Source organism: Phalacrocorax aristotelis, chromosome 1, assembly GCF_949628215.1.
Source record: "Phalacrocorax aristotelis chromosome 1, bGulAri2.1, whole genome shotgun sequence".
NCBI lineage: Eukaryota > Metazoa > Chordata > Aves > Suliformes > Phalacrocoracidae > Phalacrocorax > Phalacrocorax aristotelis.
Genome location: NC_134276.1, coordinates 214,810,959 through 214,832,736, shown reverse-complemented (window position 1 = coordinate 214,832,736; position 21,778 = coordinate 214,810,959). Strand labels below are relative to the sequence as shown.

The 21,778-nt window shown below is 43.4% G+C and overlaps 1 protein-coding gene across 2 annotated transcripts; it reads left to right on the top strand.

Moving 5' to 3' along the window:
- Positions 1–3,505: 3,505 nt before the first annotated feature.
- RBM17 (RNA binding motif protein 17) lies at positions 3,506–17,216 on the top strand. 2 transcript variants are annotated; one of them, XM_075081671.1, is made up of 12 exons: positions 3,506–3,580; positions 5,401–5,541; positions 7,020–7,136; positions 7,811–7,977; positions 9,939–10,033; positions 11,019–11,075; positions 12,961–13,102; positions 15,034–15,185; positions 15,870–15,943; positions 16,304–16,402; positions 16,721–16,793; positions 16,935–17,216. In XM_075081671.1, exons 2-12 carry the CDS (start codon positions 5,419–5,421, stop codon positions 17,036–17,038), a joined length of 1,203 nt encoding a protein of 400 aa, XP_074937772.1. In that variant the 5' UTR covers positions 3,506–3,580; positions 5,401–5,418; the 3' UTR covers positions 17,039–17,216. The 2 variants fall into 2 exon arrangements, with proteins under 2 accessions (XP_074937772.1, XP_074937771.1); XM_075081670.1 differs by having other exon boundaries at positions 9,936–10,033.
- Positions 17,217–21,778: the final 4,562 nt, after the last annotated feature.

Below are 21,778 nucleotides of genomic sequence, written 5' to 3'. Positions count from 1 at the left end.
TACCTCCAAGATGTGTAGTGCTGGGGATGACCCCGCAAATGTCTCCTCCATTTCCCAGTCTGGCTGGGACCCCTAGACTTGGCAGCCAGGTGAGATTTCTCTACCTGCCTGCAGCCTTCCTGAATTTAATAAGATGGATTTTGTTGGCTTCTTTGCTCCTATACAGGTGTATACAAGTATATTGACGTTATTACTACAAACAGTGACAGATAAATTTTGATCCACACCTAATGCACTTTCCAGACTTAAACAAGAGCTGCTTCTTTTCTTGTGACTTATCTGATTCATTGCTTTAATAGGTAGTTATTTATGGGTCTTATAATTTAGCCTTTGCCCTCCCTGTTATGACTTGTTCCTAGGAGGAATTGAAACCTCCCATTATTATTGTGTTTTCTACCTTTGCAGACTGTAATCTCTCTTTCGTTTTTCCCAGTGACTGTCATGCTGGGATATTGCTCTGCAACATTGCAATCCACAGTGATTTCTCTCAGTACCTTTTGGTGCAATTAACTATTTGATTCCTTCCTTTAACATACCATGCCAGTCTTTTCTCAATGGGATTCTGTCATTGTTAAATTAGTATCCAAGTGTCCTGCTGATTTTCTTTCTTCCGCAAAGTTACAGAGATGTGAATCATATCAATCCCTTCCTTTAAATATGCAGGCATTGCTAGGGCAAGAAACCAAATGAAGATACTTGGGAAAACTTCCACAAATAAAGTGAAGAAAATTTCTTCCTACATTTAAGAAGCTTTCACTGTTATGATGAAAATAGACACACCTGTAAATGCATTGCCTAGAAAGATTGCCCTGGTAGAACGCAGCATAACTAGGAGGGGAGGACGTGTGCAGGGCCCAGAACTTGAAATCAGATCTTTTTTAAGGAGTAGCTTTACCTACTAGCACCATTTTTCAGCCAAACATGGGGAAATAAACTGCATGGTAGCACAGTCGAAAGCAATGCTGGAGATAAGGACTTTCTGACTGATACAGAGATAGTGTTTGTAGTTCTCTGAGGTTGAAGTGACAAAGCTATCTGCTTTGGGGTTGGAGGCTGTGCTTTGCTTTGCAGGCAGTGTTGCAGGTTTATTTGCACCACTTCATCATGTGGTGCGAGTGGCCAAAATTCTTAGAAATGTCAGCTCATCTGATTTGACACACTTGGTATGAGCTGGAGATTCACCTGCTTATTATAAGCAAAAAAGAAAATCCATTCTTGCCGCTGTCAAAAAGGAGACTCAAAATAATCAGTGCAAGACTTCAGGCTGAGCTACCTGGAAAAGATGGGAAATTGGCGTGGTTGGGTAAAATCCAGGCTCAGATACAGATTTTTAGGGGTTGTTTTGTAAAACAAAAATTATTTCTGCAACTAGACGGTCTGAGAAATCAACCAATCCAGCCCACGTTAGGCCCAAATGACATAATGCGATATATACTTCTAATAGCCAAAAAGTTTGCAATAACATGTTTTCCCGGTCACCTCAGTATTAGTGGGAGTGATGGCCCAGTGAAAGGGTAACAGACATGTCTGAATAATAAATGGGGGTGTTTGAAATACACTTGATGTGAAATGACTGTAAGTTTTCTTTCTTCCTAACTTCTTCCTATAACTGTTGTTGTCAAACTCAGAAGAATCTCATATTGTCTCCATTTTTTTTGCCCAAAATTAAGGTGTGCTTGGTAAGTAATCGGAAATGCCGAACACCCAAGGAGACAAGCTGCCAGGTTACTCATTCAATAAGCCACCACAGATTTCTTAAGGAGTTAGAAATACAGCACAGAGAACTGTGAGGTAACATACAGGGAAAAGAGAGTGTTGGGAATAAATACAGTCCTACCCTCCGCCGATTGAATTCCTAAATCTGCTTCAAATTCCAGTATAGCTCCAACTAAACCAAGGGTCAGTGGCAGCTCATCATATTGCAGGGATATAGCTCTACGCTTGACTCTGTTTCCCAAAAACCTCACAATCCAGCTATAACAATAATTTCTTCTCTTCTCAGCACCGACATGGGCTCTTAACCTGAAGAACCTTGATGGCTCTTCATGATCATTCAAATTCTGAGCGCAGAACTAACGTGGGGTTTGGTATCGCTGTTGCCACCGGGATTTGAAGTGGCTGTCTTTATGTGAGCTATACAGAGCATCTGCTAGCATTTACTGTTTGGCATTAAACCACCCCGCCAAAAATAAAGTTTACTGCGTGTTTATTGTTGTTTGTCTCTATTTCCATGGTTTCATGCACCTTCTTTAAAAGGGTTATTGCAGGGATCATTACAGAGACCTGCCAAACATCACATGCAGGATGTAAGACTGTGACTCCCATCTCATTCAGCTCAAGGGGAAACTCCTCAAAAGCGGGTCTGTGGTCCACAACCACCGCACAGGACTGACAGTTCTGGGGTTATCTCTACCTCGGGGGACCCCAGCTCACTCCGACATCATGGTCTCACCCCACGGCAGGACCCCCAAGGCATGTTAAAGAGTGGATTCCTGGGGTGAGGAAGGAAACAAAGCTCAGAGTGCCCACTGCACTGGATGTGCACTGCAAAAACCAAAAGGAATTCATGTTCCTTTGGGACTGAGGAAGCCGGGAGCCCAAACTTCACACCTGTGATGAAAAATTGCATGTGCAATTAGCTGTCATCCTTCTGCTCTTGCAGATTCATCTCCATATCCCACTTTGCTGCATCCTGCCCTGTCCTGCCTGCCAAAACAACGTGCTAGGACGTCTGAGGTGTGGGAAGTCTGAGGTGCAGGCAGGCAGGGCCCGGCCCCACTGCACCAGGCAAGTAAAAGGGGGCTCAGCTGTGGGTCTGGCACCTGAATTAGGGCTGCAAGTGCAGCTGGAGGTCAGGAATCCAAAAGGTACCTCCATTCCCTCCTTTTTGGAATCAAAGCAGCTCCCCTCAGCCCATAGCTTCCAGTGATGGGTGCAGAGTAGGATGTGGGGCTCCCTCCCCGGTGCCAGACTGGTGTTCACTGGGGTAGAACGTGGGGCTCCCTCTTCAGTGCCAGACTGGGGTGCACTGGAGCAGGACGTGGGGCTCCCCCCCAGTGCCGGACTGGGGCGCGCTGGGCAGGGGGCAGGACGCGGGGCTCCCCCCCAGTGCCGGACTGGGGCGCGCTGGGCAGGGGGCAGGACGCGGGGCTCCCCCCCAGTGCCGGACTGGGGCGCGCTGGGCAGGGGGCAGGACGCGGGGCTCCCCCCCAGTGCCGGACTGGGGCGCGCTGGGCAGGGGGCAGGACGCGGGGCTCCCCCCCAGTGCCGGACTGGGGCGCGCTGGGCAGGGGGCAGGACGCGGGGCTCCCCCCCAGTGCCGGACTGGGGCGCGCTGGGCAGGGGGCAGGACGCGGGGCTCCCCCCCAGTGCCGGACTGGGGCGCGCTGCGCGGAGCGGGAGGACGGGGGCGATAAATGGGGTGCCGCGCCCGCCGCCCGCCGCCAGGGGGCGGTACAATGGCGGCGCCGCCCCGCGCCCATTGGCCGCGCGGGCGGGGGCAGTGCGCAGGCGCCGTGAACCCCGGGCGGCCCTTCCCGGCTGCCTCCGCGGGCGGCTGATGGCGGCGGCGCGGTGCGGGGTGAGCCGCGGGCGGCGGGCGGCGAGCGGCGGGCCGCGGCCGTCCCGGGCTCGGGGCGGGGGTGCGGAGAGGCGGGGCGAAGCGGGGGGCGGGCGGCTGCTCCCCTCGGAGGGGCCCGGGCCCGTGTGGGGAGCGGGACGGGGTGGGTCAGGGCCCCTCAGCCCCGCCGCGCGGCCCTCGGCGTCCCGGGCCTCGGCCCCCGCGGCCCTGCGGGCGATAAACCGCAGCCCGCCCTGCTGTGGTGTGGTGACAGCCCCCGCCTTCGCTCCCCCCGGTGCCCCCCCCCTTCCCCCGCTTCCCTCCCCCCGGTGCCCCCCGGCCGTGGGACGTCCCCTCCCACCCGGGCCGTGGGGCTGCCAGCCCCTCTCCCGGGTGGCAGCGCCCTCCCCGTGCCCCACGGCGTTTGCAGGTGCCCCGTATCTGCCCCAGAACAGCTCCGCTCCTGCTGCATAAGCCTTGCTCCCGTGTGGCGGGCGGAATTGTTGTGGTGCCTTGTCCTCAGCCTGCTCCCATATTCATTATAATGTTCCCCTATATCTTTCGTTCCCCTATATCTTTCATTCCCTCTACCCGTATGTATAATAATCGCTAGTGAACACAGCTTCCTCCGTTTTCTGGCAGTGAGCTCTGTTCTGCTGAGCCCTGGTTGTTCATGCTCCACTGCAGCCTTAAACTGTTGGGTTTTTAAATTTTTGCTGAGCTTACTGACTTTTGGAGTTGTAATGTTGTTGCTGTCTGCTGCATCTCAGGCTTTTTCCACAGGTTTAAACGCTATAAACGTTTAAACTAAAATTTAGTGCTAAATGTTAAGGCTTAAACAGGTTCAAGTGATATCTGTAGCAACAGTCATCTATATGTCAGGCAGGTTCCCTCAAATATAAGTGTCTGTCAAATCTGTGGGAGCAAAGTCTCTCTGATGAGACTGTAAGCTTTCACTGCAGACCATTAACAGTCATGTTCGATCCTGCAGTAAATTAAGAAGGTTTTAGATGGAGATAATGTAATCTAGGCTTATCAGAGACTAAATAATGGGCTTACACGTTATTCTGCAGGCAACGGACCTTTCATTAAATGCAAATTTTCTCTTCTTCTGTTCATGTCAGATGCAATATCAGACAAAGTGATATAATTCATGTTGTGTTATTGATGTTGTTACCTAGCTAATTATATATGTGTTGTGCGTGTGTGCGTATGCATATGTAAGTTCTGTGTATTTGAGACACCTTTAAACATTCTGGAAATAGTTAATAATAAATACTCTGGCAAGTGTATTTAGTATACAATAGATATTCCTTTACAGTGATGCAAAAACAGTGAAATTTAAGCAGATGATAGGAATGTTGATGTGTTTGTGCGGGTAGCTTTTAAGGTCAGCAGAGACAACAATTCCTTTGTGCTTGGTTTGGAAGTCTTGAGGCTTGTGTGATACATGACATGGAAATTCTTCATGAACCTCAAAATACCAATGTGGACTACAGCGTAACTTCCAGCTCAGGACGTTCCATGATTCTATAATTCTATGATAACTTCTTCAAAGCCTGAAATGTTTGATAGCTAATGCTACAAATGTAATTTTAGGAAGTTTCCAACACCTCTTAACACTTGAACAGTATTCATTAGCTTTCAGTTACCTTTATGCAGCCTTACTGTAGTCATGTGTATCTGCTACTAGCCAGAAAAATTTAATTACTTTGAATTTTCTCTGGCTTTGGAAAAAAGATACATAGAAATATGGTGTACAAACATATGCAAACTAGTAGCAAATAAGCCCCGGATGTAGGTTTGTTTTGTCATCTGTTTTTTTTTCTTTTGTCTTTTAGTTTTAAATTGAAGAGAAAATGTCACTTTACGATGACCTGGGAGTTGAGACCAGCGATTCTAAAACAGAAGGCTGGTCCAAGAATTTCAAACTACTACAGTCTCAGTTGCAGGTGAAGAAAGCAGCGCTCACGCAAGCAAAGGTAGGATCCCTTTGTATTTTTGCTTTCTGTTACTCAAACTTCTTTTGTTTGGAGCGCTGAGGAAAGCTTGTGACCTTAGAATACTGATTTGGGGTGATTTTGCTAGGATTTGCCTCTGAGTTTGTAGCAATAAGCCTAGCAAAATTGACAGGGGAAGAGGTGAGATGTATGGTTTTTTTGAAATCTGTTAGAGAGTCTTGCAAAATTCAATTTGAACGAAGAACTGATATGTGTCCTGCGGACCTCAGGTCTTTTAACTAGCAGAGGCAAAAGCTGATGTTCAAATCTAGCTTCAAAGATAATGAGATTAAGTTGGCTTTTTTGGTTTTTTTTGAGGTAAGTAAGAGTCATACTGTGTCTGATGGATGGCAGTACTGGCCATTGGCCATTGTTGGCATTTTGTATTAGTTATTTACCTGTTTGCATCCTCTTATGCTTGGTATTTCAAAGGCTTTCAGTGCTAAAGTGCAAATTGTTGTGTACTAGAACTTTTTGCGGAAAGTATTTCCAGTGTACATGAAAGGGAGAAGGAGTGCAAGCTGCATCCTTGAGCTTAAGCTGCAACAGAGCCGTTTTCTCTTTTCATTGCTGCAGTGTTTCACCCTTTTTCTTTAAGCAGTGTTGATATTTTGGTTCGGGCAGGACACCTGTGTGTTCTTTGTGGTGTGTAGGTTCTAAAGTAAGATTACTTCATTAAAAGAAAAGTAGTAGCATAGATACCGAATACTCACGTAGGCACAGCATTTTTTCACTGGAATTACTCCTGATTTATGCTGCTAAAATTGAGGGCAGGATTTAGTTGATAATTGGAACAACCTGCATAAATGAAATCTAAATGGCTGCTATATTAGATATATTCTTTGTGCAACTGATGCAGTGTATGTCTAGATTAATAGAAGAATAGAATGGGATTAGAGTTCAGAATAGATTAATCCATTTTATCACATTATCAAATATGAAGAACACTAGATATTTGGAATAAGTCTGAGCCCCTTCATAAAAAAAACACAGTCAGTTCAAACTCATCTGAAGAGATTGTCTGAATTTTTAATGTGTGTGTCTGGTCCTAGTCCAAACCTGGGCCTGTTCACCCACCACTGTACGTTCTAGTCCATGCACAAGCGAAGTCTGATCTCACTCACTTAAAAAGAGGAAGGTATGCCCTGGTTTCATTGAAGCGTTCCTTGAAATATTGCATCAGATCTGTATTTGTGTAGCAGCTCTTTAACCAGAGTTGGCAAGCATCTGTCTCAGAAATGAGTGGCCTTTGCCACCACTAAAATATGGCATAAACTAGGTTTATGAGCTTTGCACAGTGAAGAATTTGAGACAGTGGTTTTCATCCTTGTAAAAAAACAAGTTGGAGATACCGGCTGCAATTATATAAAGAAAGCTGCTTTTTAGGAAACTATTTTGTTATCTTTTTCAGACATTTGGTGTGTTGGTGATATTTTTTTATTTTTTTTTTTTTAATTCAGAGTCAGCGAACAAAGCAAACGACAGTCCTTGCTCCAGTGATTGACCTGAAACGAGGTAGCTCTTCTGATGAGAGACAGATTGTGGACACACCGCCTCATGTAGCAGCAGGGTTAAAGGTAAGGCCAAAACAGCTTGAAAGTCCAGCTGTTAACAAAGGTTCTGGAATTGGAATTTTTTGACTGCAGTCTGTGTTTTTATTTTTTCATCACTACTTTGACCACAGGAAAGAAAATTATTTCCTGAAAATTATTTCCTCTTCTCAGAGGTTCTTTAAGTAATGAAAGTTTAAACTTTATGCAGACTTCCACGTGATACAACATGGAATTACCAAGGCAGTTAAAATAAAACAGTGTTTCTAGTGTATTTCTCCTGGACAGCTTCAAAGTACTTTGCAAGACAGCAATTTGGTCAGGTAAATAATGTAATTGTAGTTGCACCAGTGTCAGAACTGGACCTATATAACAATCAACTTAAAAATAAAAGAAAAGCCACCTAACCCTTCAAAATGGATTTCTCCTGGTAAGGAATCTAAAGAAACTTTCACTCTGAAACCTTTCAAAGGTGATGGTTCTGAAACAGTTCTTTCAGATGAGAAAATGGGTAAAATGTTAGTTTCAACAAAGCAAAGATTTCTTCTAGTGCCAGTGGGATTAGGATATTACCTGCCATTATAGAAGTGGGAAATTGAGTTTTGTGTTGTTGGGGGTGAGAAAGAAGTGTTAAATTCTTGGTGTCCAACTGGACGTTGTTTTCAGTTCTCTGCTGAAAACATGCCGTTTTCTTTTTTAAGGATCCCGTACCTAGTGGTTTCTCTGCGGGAGATGTGTTGATTCCTTTGGCTGATGAGTATGATCCCATGTTCCCAAATGACTATGAGAAAGTGGTAAAACGTCAGAGAGAGGAACGACAGAGGCAGCGTGAGCTGGAGAGGCAAAAGGAGATTGAAGAAAGAGAAAAGTAAGGCTTTTGTTTAAACTCATGACATTGACAACTAGATAAACAATAGAAACATCGATTTGTTTAGTTTTATCCCTCTAAACAGCTTCAGGGAAGGTCTCGAAGGTTTTGTGAAGACTACTGTATGTATTGAAGCACAGTGCTTCAATGGGTACGTTTTAATGCTCTTGCTAAAATTGTCTAACAGTGCAAAAATTATGAGATTTTTATCATCTCTACAGCCCCTTTGGCTTGTAATGGACAAGCTGAAAGAAGTTTGTCAAGTTTTTCGACATTTACTTTATTTTGATAGTAGCAGCAGGTTTTGGGTACTTCATGCATCCTTATCAGACTTTGATCTCGCAGGTATTTTAGAGCATTTGTTGTCAGTATAACGTTACTACGGAAACACCTTTCAGCACTCAGTGATAAACTGTCCTTTCTGCTTTTAAATACTCCAAACTGATACGTGAACGTGTTCAGTTTTAGAGATGTAGCTAGCACAGCCTTTGAGAGGCATAGCTGCAATTTCTTTTTTAATATTCTGCATTTGGTTTAAGTAAGTTAATTGTGTATTTATTACTCCTTCGTCTCTGGACAAAGGAAAATACTGCTTACTTTTAATTACCTTAATGCCCTTTCGTTAGAATAAGAAATCTCTCTAGTCATATTAAAGAAGTTGAATGCAGATTCAGTGTCTTATTGAAATAGGTGGAAAAACATCTGCCAGCCAGGCAGTAGGATTATATTTGCTTATTTTAACTGAGATTAATAAGCCAGCTTCATCGTGTTATGAATCATCTAAAGTCTGTGGAATTACAAGGGGGATATTCTGTGGCCCTGTTTAGATTGTGGAAATTAGTATGTCTAGTCATTTGGACTTCTCTGTCTTCTCTTGGTTATATCTCCACTGCTCTGGTGGAGGAGGAATGCCTGAGGCTCTGTCATACGAGCATGCAGGATCTCAGAAATCTGGACCGTAGTTTCCACAGCTTCGGCGTTGACTGCTTTTAGTCGTGCTCGTACTTGTTGCATGTGAGCTGAGAGGGTAGTCTTTATGTGTAACATTGGAGAGAAGAACTGAAAAATACGTGATACATTCTGATTTAAAATTGGGGAAAGAATCGCAGCCAAACCTGCATCAGCTCTCTGTGTTGTGCTAACCCGGGTGTTGAACAGAGTGTACGTTTGTTTTAAACTCAGAGTGTAGAGAGAGAGAAACCTTGTCTGGCTCCATAGTAGTGCTGGTTTTAGCATACTGTAGCAGTTTTGATGGCTCTGTTGGGAATGAGATCTGATTTATGCCCCAAGCTGTGCTCTTCACCTTTTGGGAAAAATAGTTTCCCTTTTTCTAAAGTATTAAAATGAGTAACTTCATGATCACAAGAAATAACAGTTGAAGTGCAAATAATTCTTGAAGCATTTCTGAGCTATATGTTAAATTTAAATAGACTTGCCTGAATCTTACTTTAGTTGCCAAGCCAGCTTCTCAATAATCTGATTATTTAAACATGGTGGTATATTTTTTTTTTAATTGACTGAGTAGGTGTTACTACTCCATATAGCCTGTGATGGTGAATTTAATAGGGATTCTGTTCAAAGGAGGGTGATTGATGAATGTCCTGTTACCTTGCTAATGACTCCATCCAAGACCTCTTCCACTGCAGTCATCCAGCCACTGTAGTCGGTTTGCACTAGATTTATTCAGATGTTTCCTCATTTGCATACACTCTCCTTGGCTGACTTGCAAGTGGAAGGTGATCCTGCTTTCAATAATCTTACATTTTACAAAAAATACTCCATGAGGGTAAAAGCACAGAAACACAAAGTAAAGGTGTTTACGTACACCTTCGTGGAAAACATTATAAAATGCCAATTAGAATGTAGCAGTATAATTCACGCTGCAGAGGTGATATCACAAATTAAAGAAAAGAGTTAACTTTGATGGTTTCTTAGCCTGACTTAACTGTGTCTCCTAGAAGACGTAAAGACAGACATGAAGCCAGTGGATTTTCAAGAAGACCAGATCCAGATTCTGATGAAGATGAAGATTATGAAAGAGAGAGACGAAAAAGAAGTAAGGGAGCTGGTTTTGGTTTTTTTTGGTTGTGTTTTTGTTTTTTGATGGGGAAAAAGAAGAAAGGGGTGGAATTCACAAACCTGTTCCTGTTCCATGGATTCTGTATTTCTCTTTTCTCGGCTGAGAAGTATACTGTTGTTTCTGAGCCTCTAGAATAAACCTAGCATTTTATGACATCGTAACTGTTGTAATGCAGAAAACTTCTTTCCATGGAGGGAGACAGCAGCTAAATTATTTGTGGAAAGACCTCTTTTTACATTAGTCTGTAGATACATGTTGTAAGTTTCTGCGTGGTGTAGGTTCCAGGAAAGGGGTGAGGCATGAGGTAAAATCAGGCTATGAGAATCACCGGTGAGTTTTCACTGTAAAAACTCACCGTTCCTGCATTTGTTATTTGAATGCCCTTAGAACTAGCCAGCAAATCATGGATCTGGGTGATGAGATACATCTTTGCATACACAAATTTAAACTTTATTCTCTTTCAGCGACAAAGTTACGGTAAATAATTCAGGTCTGGTTTTATTTTAGGAAAAAAAATTTCCGACAGGCCATTTAAAATATTTGCTCTGTCTTGGAAGTTTGAGATTACATTAGAATATTGCTTATTAAAATACAGAAGGGATTTTGTACTTTACTCTTATGAAAGTATAGTTAATCCTGAACAGATTGTCTTTTTCATTTGGCTTAATTGAGCAGTTTTAGAACTGAAGATTTGTTTCACTGCAGTCTCTAGTTTTGAAATCCGATGAAACATATTTATGATAGACAGCGTATGTAGTACATCCCTGCAGTTTGATGTTGGCTCCCTTGGTGTGCCTTTCATTCATTTCTCCTTTACCACTATTGAAACTCCTCAGGCTGCTCTCTTGCGACTTTTCGGTTGATAGTGATGTTAAGAATCGGCTCGTAAGGAGCCAGCAGCTGGATTAAGGTTCAGTGGAACCTAATCTTACCAATGTGTTGTCTTCCATTTTGCTCATAGGTATGGGAGGAGCTGCCATTGCACCACCCACTTCTCTTGTTGAGAAGGACAAAGAACGTAAGTACACCAAAACCCTCTTCTCTGAAACCTAGCAGTGGCATTTATTTCTCACTCAACCTTCTGTTTAAGTCATCCTGCGGCTCTTCCCATACGATTGTTTGTGGCAGAAGAACTTCCACCAGTTCTTTGTTGATGGGTGGGAGGCTGTGGGAAACTCATGATACTGTTGTGCTTCACATCTCTGTTGGAAAGGGTTCTTTCTGGATTGCTAGAGAAATGGTTTGGCAAGCTGGTCTGCTACAACCATGTCCAGTTACTTGTTTCTGATAAGAAACAAGAAACGGTGCAGACAAGTTTCTGTGGGTAGAATAGGAACCTCCACAGCGTGGAGAGGGAATTTTTCCATCACCCTTTGCTTTAGGACTAAGTCTCTGAATATCTCTTCTGAAGGGGTTATGCACTGCAGACGGAATTTTGTAAGTTTTTGGGGGATTCAATACCTGCTAGAGGTGTGTGCCTGCTCAGGTTTCCCTCGATGAAGATAGCTTGAAGATTGCAGTTGTCCACTAGGTGGCATAGTCTTGCTATAAGAACAAAAATGTTGGGCTCTTTTTTGCATGTCTATTCGTCTTAAACTTTTAAATTAAAATAATGACCAGTATGTTGTGTACGTTAAAAATAATCAGAAAAGAATCTTATGCACACACAAACTTTCCTTTAGGAGTCCTGATTTTATTTGAGAAGATTCAAATAAACAAAATGAAGCTTGGCAGAGTAAATGAATGATACAATAATCAAAGTATTTGAAGTGTGTAAACATTAAAACCAGAAAGAGATTATTCTGAATAAATAATTAAGAGCAATTGAGTGGTGTCAAGGAAAAGTAAATGTAGGCTGGAAATGGTTGAAAGCTCTCCCCCTCAGGATATTTCTAACTGACATGATCTCACAAGGAAGCCTTTGTACAGCTTGTTATTTGATGCTAAGCTGGAAAAACATGAGAAAATATTGCTGTAGCACAATTCCCAGAGTCTGGTCCATCTGCTGCTTAAATAGAGATCTTTTTCCTCATGTGGCATCCCCAGACTTCACACGTGATACTTTACTTGGTAAGATACAAGTACTGGTTCACAAGAAAAATAATCTAAAATGAAGTCAGTCTAAAATTCTGTAAGTACATTCAAAAGTGTGTTCTGCATATTTCCTTTAGTGGTCTGTAGGCTTCTTTTCACATTTTGCCTTTTGACTTGTCCGTGGAAGGTAGTTTAATCTAATCCATCTGATTGAGATATCTGTAGAGAGAGAGATATATCTCCATCCTCCAGGAAAAGTTGCAGCTCACAAATTGTCAGTGAGATGTCTTTAAGATTGTATAACTACTTTGCTTCAAGTCGCATTCATTCTTTTTAATAGACTGATTTCCCTTTTGTGTAAACGTACAGTGTCCTTTTGTTTACAGTCCTCGCGCCCCAAGCTGTGTGCATTGATCCATTCTTGTCATAAATCTGTTCCTGATGAATGGGCCTTTTAAGTCTGCTTGCCCCCTGTCTGGATAAACTCATTATAGTGCAGGTGGCCTCTTAATGTTTCTTTTCTCCATTTGATAAGCGAGAGGTTAATAAATGCATTATAGACCTGTGGATACCAACTCACTCTATATCCAGTGAGGAAAATCCAGAATAACTCAACGCAAATCGTGTTTTTGAGAGAGGTGAGGGGATGGTAAAGCAGCATGTGCAAAGGAAACATTCTTCTGATTTGGATTTATGTGGAAGACTTTTGTTCGTAGTTTGTTAGTATTAAAGGAGAAAAAAGTACAGCTTGAAGATGAAGAGTTGTCTGTAAATGAGTTAGATTGGAGGCATAGTACTCTAGCATTCGTAATAAGTAGGTGGTTCATGCAAAGTGTATTAGAGAAGAAGTGAATGTCTCTTTTCTCCAGCTGTAGCATCATTTCCATTTGAAGAGGAGTCAAGACCTCGGGCACCATCTTCCAAAGCAGCTATTCCTCCTCCAGTGTATGATGAGCCGGAAAGACCTCGTTCCCCCACGGGACCTAGCAACTCTTTCCTTGCTAACATGGGGTAAATGATTGACTTATGCACATTTTGTGGAAAGGGGCATCAAAAGGTGGCGGAAATCAAAAGTTAAAATAGTTTGTCTGCAGGGAGGAACACAGCCCATTGCATGTATGTGGTTAGTCTGAGTACGTATAGTCTTAACTGGCAGGATACAGAAAAAGCAGTGGATTTACTCGACTGAGAGGTGTATTTGAGGTGGCTGCATTCAAGGCTGAGCTTTTAAGTGATTTCTGAAGCCACATTCCACTGTAAAGTGTTTGTGGCTTGTAAAAGCCAAGCTAATGCAGTGTACAGGAAAACACAGATGGCACGTTAGTTCCTCTAGGTTTTTTTCCAGCTTTGTCTACAATTCACTACGTACCAATGGGCAAATCATTTCAGCTCTGCTTTGTTCAAAAATTCAAAGCATGTTTGCATGCATGTAGCAGCTGTGGCTGCAAATCTGTCCCTTTACTCTTCTGCCTTGGATTAGCTTTGTGTGTAATGCTCGTGTTGCTACTGTGGCAACAAAATGAAGTCGAATTCATAGTTAAAAACAGCTCAGAGACCTCATCTGAAAGGTGTAGTGGTTAGCTGTGGTCCTCTTATCAGTCACATCGGGTGTTGCGGAAATGCAGACTCACTGTAGTCAAAGCTGTATCCAGGACAAACGCAGACATAAAAGTATAGTTTATTACATTATTACACTGTGTTTTCACTTTGGAGACAATTTTAATGCAGTTTTTTTGTAGAAATTCTTATTTTATTTTTCACATTGTCTAGAAGAAGGATAACCAAAGTCAGTACTGGTGGAGCACTTTATGGACTGTTACCAACACCCTGGGACCTTCACTTCCTTGAAGGAAATGCTAAAAATATGACTTAACCTGCCTTACTTTGACCATGTAGCTGGCCACAGTTTATTCTGTGACTTAGTGTTTTGACTTTACAGTGTTCCACAGTCAGATTTTTTGGCCTTTTTTAATGTGTCTTTGTATGTTTAGAAACTAGTCACGTAGTCACTGATCCTGCGTTCTGTGTAATCTTACATGCCTATTGGTAAAATGGGGGTGCCTGAGCATAGAACACTTACTGTGGCATAAACTCCTATTCCATGGCATGTCTTTTGTGTCTTGGCCTGTCTGGGTATGCTCTCCAAAGAAATGCCAACATGTGTAGGTATATTTTGATCCTATCTATTCATTTAGTGGAAATTCCAAAACCTGTCAGTGGAGGTGCTTTTTGTAAGGTACTTACAAAAAAAAAAAAAAGGTACTTTTAAATAGATTGGGGACTTTGTTAACTCAATACATTCTTGAAAATTCACAAAGATGAGACACGTTTAATACTGAGGATATCCAGATTTGTTACAGGAAGGGTTAGCAAAGCGGTGTACTCTGGAGCTTATACCAGCTTTGAATTAGGAAAGAGTGGAATGTGATTGAATGTGGGAAGTAGGTGTTCTACATCTGCCTTTTCTCTCAAGCTTTTGATAGCAGCCACTGGCAAAGACAAACTGGACTAAATAGGCCTTGGTGTAATCTGTTTTGTGGTTTACTGTCAGCAACCCCATCTAGTGCAAGATGTCCCTGCCCGTGGCGGAGGGGTTGGACTAGCTGCTCTTGAAAGGTCTCTTCTAACCCAAACCATTCTGCAGAGTGTACGATGCTGGCCTGCACTGCTAACGGAAGTGGGGTTGTATTTGTAGAAGTATGAACAGTTTTATTTAGTCAGCTTCTCTGACCACTCTTCTATCCGTAATTCAGGGGTAACGCTTTCCATCTGCACAGGGTGCTGTGAAATTGCTAGGTTGTAAAGTCCTGGAGAAGCTCGTAAGTTTTCAGTCTCTGTGTCGAGAGATCTTAGGAGGTAGAGTATTTGAGCACTTGGGAGAAATGCAGGGGTAATGTTTTCTGTAAGAAACATTTACTAACTGATGCTTTTTCTCTTTGCAGAGGGACAGTAGCGCATAAAATAATGCAGAAGTATGGTTTCAGAGAGGGCCAGGGGCTGGGAAAGCATGAACAGGGGCTGAGCACAGCACTGTCAGTAGAGAAAACAAGCAAGAGGGGTGGCAAGATCATTGTTGGAGATTCTGCAGAGAAAGGTAATTTTGTCATGCACCAATAATTTTGTGAAATATAGGGGCGGAAATAATAGTTCAGGCTCCTAGATTTTTGTTTACCATCTGCCCTTGCAGAAAATAGAGTTGGAGGAATGACTTGTGTTCCTTCTTGTGGAAATTCTTTCTTTTTTTTTTTTTAATCCTTTTTTTAAAGTGGTCCTCTGTTAGTTATTTTAGCTCATCCACCCCTTCCCCATCAGTTGTCCTCCTTTAGCGTTTGGAAGCCTCTTCCAGGGGTGATCCTGCTCTGCTTCTGCTGACTTTCTCCCTGTCACATGCTTTAGATACTGCCCTCATTTCCCTGCTGTTGTCTGATCTAGAGACATCATCTAGGCTTACTGGAACAGCACCTCTGCCTGAGCACCAGCGTTGGAAGTGAGGAGATCTGATTTTTAGTTCTATGGGGGTCTGATACAATTCTGAACTTAGGAATGATTTCCCTCAAAGAAATAGCATGTTGTCAGTGTTATAGATTAATGCACATTCTGTAGCAGTGGTTTTTTTTCCCTTCTTATTGTCATTCCAAATAGCTACGAGTTCTGAATTCCTCACCGATATGAAACTACATTTTGTGACTTTAAGATTCTTATAAAAGCCCCTACATAAGGTTTAAAAGAGCTTTAGTTTTAAATTATTCCATGATTCACCGGTCTGTCTTCCTAACAGAAACAGGCAAGAAAGCAGATTCCAACCCCTTGACTGAGATACTGAAATGCCCAACTAAAGTGGTCTTACTAAGGGTAAGTTGGGAGTAAGGGTATTTGCAGCATACGTGACTGGTTGAAATGGTTAAACCTGTGTTCCTGTTACAGTGACTCTGCACAGGTCCAATGGTTCTGGCCTGCACCTACGTGGTGCTTTCTGTTGGGAAGAGAATGCGTGTTGTCCTGAGATGCAAGTTGTGACTGTAAATCAACACTGCTTTAGATTATGCAGTTACCTTGTCTTAGTACTGGGGAACTGTCTCCTCCTGTGGCCCTTGGCTGGTGAACAGAAGCTTAAAGTATTCATGGTCACAGTTGCATGCATCCGTGATTCGTCTGCGTAACCGTCTGTACAGGCTGCGTGCAGTGAGCTGGGTTTATTCTTTTAACTTTCAGAACATGGTAGGTGCTGGGGAGGTGGATGAAGATCTAGAAGTGGAAACTAAGGAAGAATGCGAAAAATATGGCAAGGTTGGGAAATGTGTCATCTTTGAGGTAAGAGATAATCTCTCTTTGCTCTGAAAGCAAGCTGCGTGCTTGTCCCTCATGACTGTCTTGTTACTGCCTTAGGGAAGGGGCATAGATTAGAGAATCTCACAGGGTCCTTTGCTGTGGTGGGGTTCTATATCTTCCATACCTGTAAGATACAAACTTTCAGTGTCAGAAACTGGGCAAATATCTCTGGGTATTGTGCTTTTGGAATCTTTTCATTGTGTTCTCTTCACTACTTCTGTGAAGAACACCAGTTTAAAACAGTATTTTTGTTACTGTTGTAATTACTTCTTGGTTTGGGTTTTTTTCCCTTTGTTTCAGATTCCTGGTGCCCCTGACGATGAAGCTGTAAGAATATTTTTAGAGTTTGAACGGGTTGAATCTGCCATCAAAGGTAGGATACTAAATCGTGTCCTGTGAACCTCAGAGCTAATTTCTGTAAAGAGATTAGTCTCGTTGGTTAGACTGTTTAGCTAAAGAAACGTTTATTTTATTTAATTGCTGCTTGCTGACCTGTTGTTGGTTTCAATTCCAGCCGTTGTGGATCTAAACGGAAGATACTTTGGAGGCAGAGTCGTGAAGGCTTGTTTCTACAACCTGGACAAGTTCAGAGTACTGGATCTGGCAGAGCAAGTTTGATTTTTTAAAAATCTAGCTCGAGGTGTCACTGTTTTGGCAATCATGTTTTCAGCGGTAGGCTGGGAATAAAGAAGAGAAAAGTAGCTTTCCTAGCAAACTGGAAACAAGCCTCATTGAATGGATTTTTCGCATTCGTTGTGACTTACATTTTTTGTAATATAAAGCCCTCTGAAAGTAAGATTCACGTCTGTGTGTTTTTGAATTGCACAATTCTGCTTATTGCTCTGGGGATCCTGTTTCTTTGAGCTTTCAGATGACTTTTGTTCTTTTGAAAACCCACTGCTGAGGAGATGCTCTGTCTGTATTCCTGCTTTCCTTGTTCTGGTGCTTCATCACGGAGTCCCTGTGCTGCATCCACGATAAGTGGGAAGCTTTGGAAAAGGACTGTGTGCTATCATGCTTCTCTTCCCTGGTAGTATCTGAGTTACAGCCTTGCTCGCCTAAGTCCTCCGTCTGCTCACCAGAGTGATTTGGGGTCATTGGACAGTTGGCAGCTAGTTTGTTCTCTCCTGACTCCAGGACAATACTTTTGATGCCAGAATGGAGACAAAAGTATCAAGGAATGAGTCTGACTTTCTTCCCAAATCCAAAGAAAATACACATTTAACCCAGGGAAATGGAAGGAGGAAGGAATTTAAAATGCTTAGGTGTTTGAATCGGAACGAGCGGGCTGTTAGCAGGAGCTCTGTGCTGTCGGGAGTCTTTGCTAGAAGTATCCAGGGTTAACTGATTACAGGTCGTCGCTGAAATGCTGTAGGTAGAACTGTGGGAGACTCATTCTTGTACCTGGCCAGCAATCAGATTCTCACTTCCTCTAACATCACACGTAGGTAACTAACTATTTGTTTAATTGTCTCAAACCTGGCGTTTGCGCGCTCTCTCTGTATTTCTGTATTTGAGGTCAAATAACATCAGGGTTGGGCTTTTTTTTGTTTGAGAAGGAGTGTCAGTGGAAGTTTTCAAAGTGGGAGGCGATGGAAGAAAATTCTATGAAAATCTGAAGAGTTGGCAAACTAAACTACTAAACACTACAACTCTTTTTTTAATCTGATATAAAGCAGTACATAGCACTCTGCTCCTGATTTTGTGTTTGCTTTTTGTTTTGGAACAGTATGTGACGCAGAGTTGGCAAGAGGTGGCTAGGCAATGGTAGCAAGTTGTCTTTGTGCTCCATTGCACCTGAAATTGTGCAGATATGAGAATGGAAGTGAGCTCTGAGGGCGTTTTAGCTGTTTGAAAGCTGATGCTGGATGTCTTTTTCCTGTTATACACATGTATTGGGGGGAGGGGGTATAGACCTGTAGTTGATGAACGCTGTGAATATCTCCAGTTATTGCCCTCTTATTAAGTTTTGGCTGCAGATCTATATGACAAACCCTTGGTCTTGTGTTTTGCTTATTTTGTCTGCTTGTGTTCCACCAACCTCTGTACAAACATTTGCTTGTAAAACAGAAAACAATTTTAAAAAAAAAAACCTTGTATTTTACCTACTGCGTGTTGGCTTCCTTACTGTCCTCTTCAGCTGCCCAAGGCCTTCCCCCAGCATCAGTCGCTTCTCCACCACGTGTGCTGCTGTTGGCAGTCGTTGTAATCCACCACTGGAAAACCTCACTGCAGCAGAGGTGAAGAACCGGCCTGACTAATCCTAAAACCGCAGGACTTGGGGCAATAACAGAATCTGGATCCTGTTATTGGCTCTGCTGTTAGTTTTCTGTTTGACCTTGAGCAACACTTCAAGGCCTTTGCTACTGTGTAGTAAAGCAAAGAAATTAGCCTAATGTGGATCAGCATAGATTTGCTTCTAGGAGTCAAATAATGTGAGCGGTCTGCTGTAGACAGTTACGCACTGATAACAGATTTAGTATGATCTGAACTTGCCTTGAAATATGACTTGGTTTCAAGCAACATGACTGACTTATGGCTCCTATTTCAGCAAATACCTCTGTTGAGAGTGCATTTCCTGAGGTATACAGAGGTGGTTTTGTGTCTTCTAACCAACTCTTCTGCTGTTTTCACTGTAATAACAGTTTCTGAGCTTCCAGTTGTTTGAGCTGGGGGTTTTCCGTTTGCTGAGAATTTCTTTACGGGCAAGTTTTGAACCACTTAGTTCTCAAAATCCTTATTCTGGTTGAATATTTACGGGTAATGTTTACCCCTGGAAATGTAGGGGGGAGGACTTGTTCATTCAGTGTTCTGTGTAGAAGATTCATGCTCTAAGTAGTTTTTTTTTCCTGTACCAGGAGGTCACTAAGACAGCAAGCATACCTCCCGCTAAAGCATTCGCGGAGCTACGTGGCCCTAGTTTTGTCTCACTGTGGGTGCTCGCTTTGGTGCACGCTGTACAAACACATTGGAGCCCGATTTGTAAGCGGTTGTCCTTGAGGTGCTGTCATGGTAAATGCAAACACATACACAGATGTGGGAACCTGAAAAGCATCAGACTTGCTGACTGAGCTCCTTAGACCTTACTTATCACAGATAATGTATTTAGAAGCAAGCATTTTTTTGCAAATGCCCATTCTTCCACTCAGCCTGTGTTGATGTGCAGGCTCAGATGTTCTCAGGTATGGCTGTGTCCTGCCTTTAAAGATTTGGTTCTGAATTTACTTCCTACCTCCTCTGGAATCTTGTTACTTATTTCTATTTCTAGTAGTTTCTCAAATTACTTTTTATTTAACGCCTCCAGCTCCTCCTGCTTAACATCCATTTTTGGTTTTGTTCCGTGATTCATCAGCGTCCTCTCAAAAGGCTCAGCAGCCCTTCATTTGGAGTTCTCTTTTGCAGCTACCAAGTTTTACTTGTTTGTTTGTCTTTGCATACTTGAATTTGTGCACCCACCTTTTTCTGTAAGGTACGTACTTGTAACTGGTCTGAAGCAATAATATTTTTGTTTCTCTTTCTGCATGGTACCTTAAAATGTTATGGTTTTACAGAAGATGAAGAGGATGGTGGCCTGTTAAGAAACATTTGCTGTATTGGCTATACTGCTTCAGATGAAGCATTTGGTATTTTGTATCAGGTTTGCACGGGAAGGTTTTGGTAGTGGGGAGCTACAGGGGTGGCTTCTGTCAGAAGCTGCTGGAAGCTTCCCCTACATCTACCAGAGCCAACACCAGCCGGCTCGAAGATGGACCCGCCGCTGACCAAGGCCGAGCCAATCGGTGATGGTGGTCGTGCCTCTGGGATAACAGATTTAAGAAGGGGGGAAAAAAAACAAAACCCTGGGCAGTTGCAGCCAGAGGGAAGAGTGAGAGTATGTGAGAGAAACAGCCCTGCAGACACCAAGGTCAGTGAAGATGGAGGGGGAAGAAGAGCTCCAGGCACTGGAGTAGACCATGGTGAAGACCATGGTGAGGCAGGCTGTCCCCCTGCAGCCCATGGAGGTTAATGGTGGAGCAGAGATCCACCCACAGCCCATGGAGGGCCCCACGCCAGAGCAGGTGGATGCCCAAAGGAGTCCATGACCCTGTGGGAAGCCCACGCTGGAGCAGGTTTGCTGGCAGGACTTGTGACCCCACTGGGGACCCATGCGGGAGCAGTCTGTTCCTGGAGGGCTGCGCCCTGTGGCAGGGACCCACGCTGGAGCAGTTCCTGAAGAACTGCAGCCCATGGGAAGGACTTATGTTGGAGAAGTTCATGGAGGACTGTCTCCCATGGGAGGGACCCCACGCTGGAGCAGGGGAAGAGTGTGAGGAGCCCAGACAGAGGCGACAGAGACGTGTGATGAACTGACCACAACCCCTGTTCCCTGTCCCCCTGTGCCTCTGGAGGGAGGAGGTGGAGCAAATCAGGAGTGAAGTTAAGCCCAGGAAGAAGGGAGGGGTGGGGGGAAGGTGTTTTAAGGCTAGGTTTTATTTATCATTATCCTACTCTGATTTGACTGGTAATAAATTAAGCTAATTTCCCCAAGTTGCCTGTTTTGCCTGTGATGGTAATTGCCAAGTGACCTCTCCCTGTCCTTATCTTGACCTACGAGCCTTTCATTCTATTTTCTGTCCCGTCTGGCTGAGGAGAGGAGCGATAGAGCAGCTTTGGTGGGCACCTGGTGTCCAGCCAGGGTCAACCCATCACAGTGTTTTTCAGGCCTGATTTCCTAAAGTTAAGCTTTAAGTCTATGTTTTAAGTACCCCTGTAAATACTCTGATTCTCTAATGTGCTGAATAACTGAATCTCCTCTCGGGCTAAGTAGGACCTATTCGTTACTTCTGGGAACCTAGATTAGATGCCTGCTTAGGGGAGATTTGGCAGTGTCCTGAAGCTAACGGCAAGCTGAGAGGGACGTGTAGGACGTGTCAGCCCAGGGCTGAACGAGGTGTCCCTAGTGCATTATCAACCCTGAAGTCTTAAGAACAGGGATTTGCATAGTGGCGTAACCATTAGCCGCCTTGTTCTCTTCCTGATTCGTAACGCTGGCTGCTATTTTAACAGTAGGGGAGTATTGACTTGATGCTTTCGTAATTGTTAAAACCCCAAAGTTTCGTTTCTGAGTAGTAACAGCTATTTCAGAGCCCGTTTTTGCGTACATGGGTTATGACTGTATTTTATGTGTACTGTTCTGTGATTAACCTATGTTGAGTTTCAGCTGCCAGTCTATCACTTGCCTACTCGCTGTCAGACTAAAGAAAGCTGATGAGGAACGTTTTTAGCATCCCTGTTTGCTCATGCACCACCACCAACTTCTGGTTATGGCTGTAGGAGGGGCTTTTGCAAAGTCCAGCTGGAGATGGTCGGGCAGCTCCT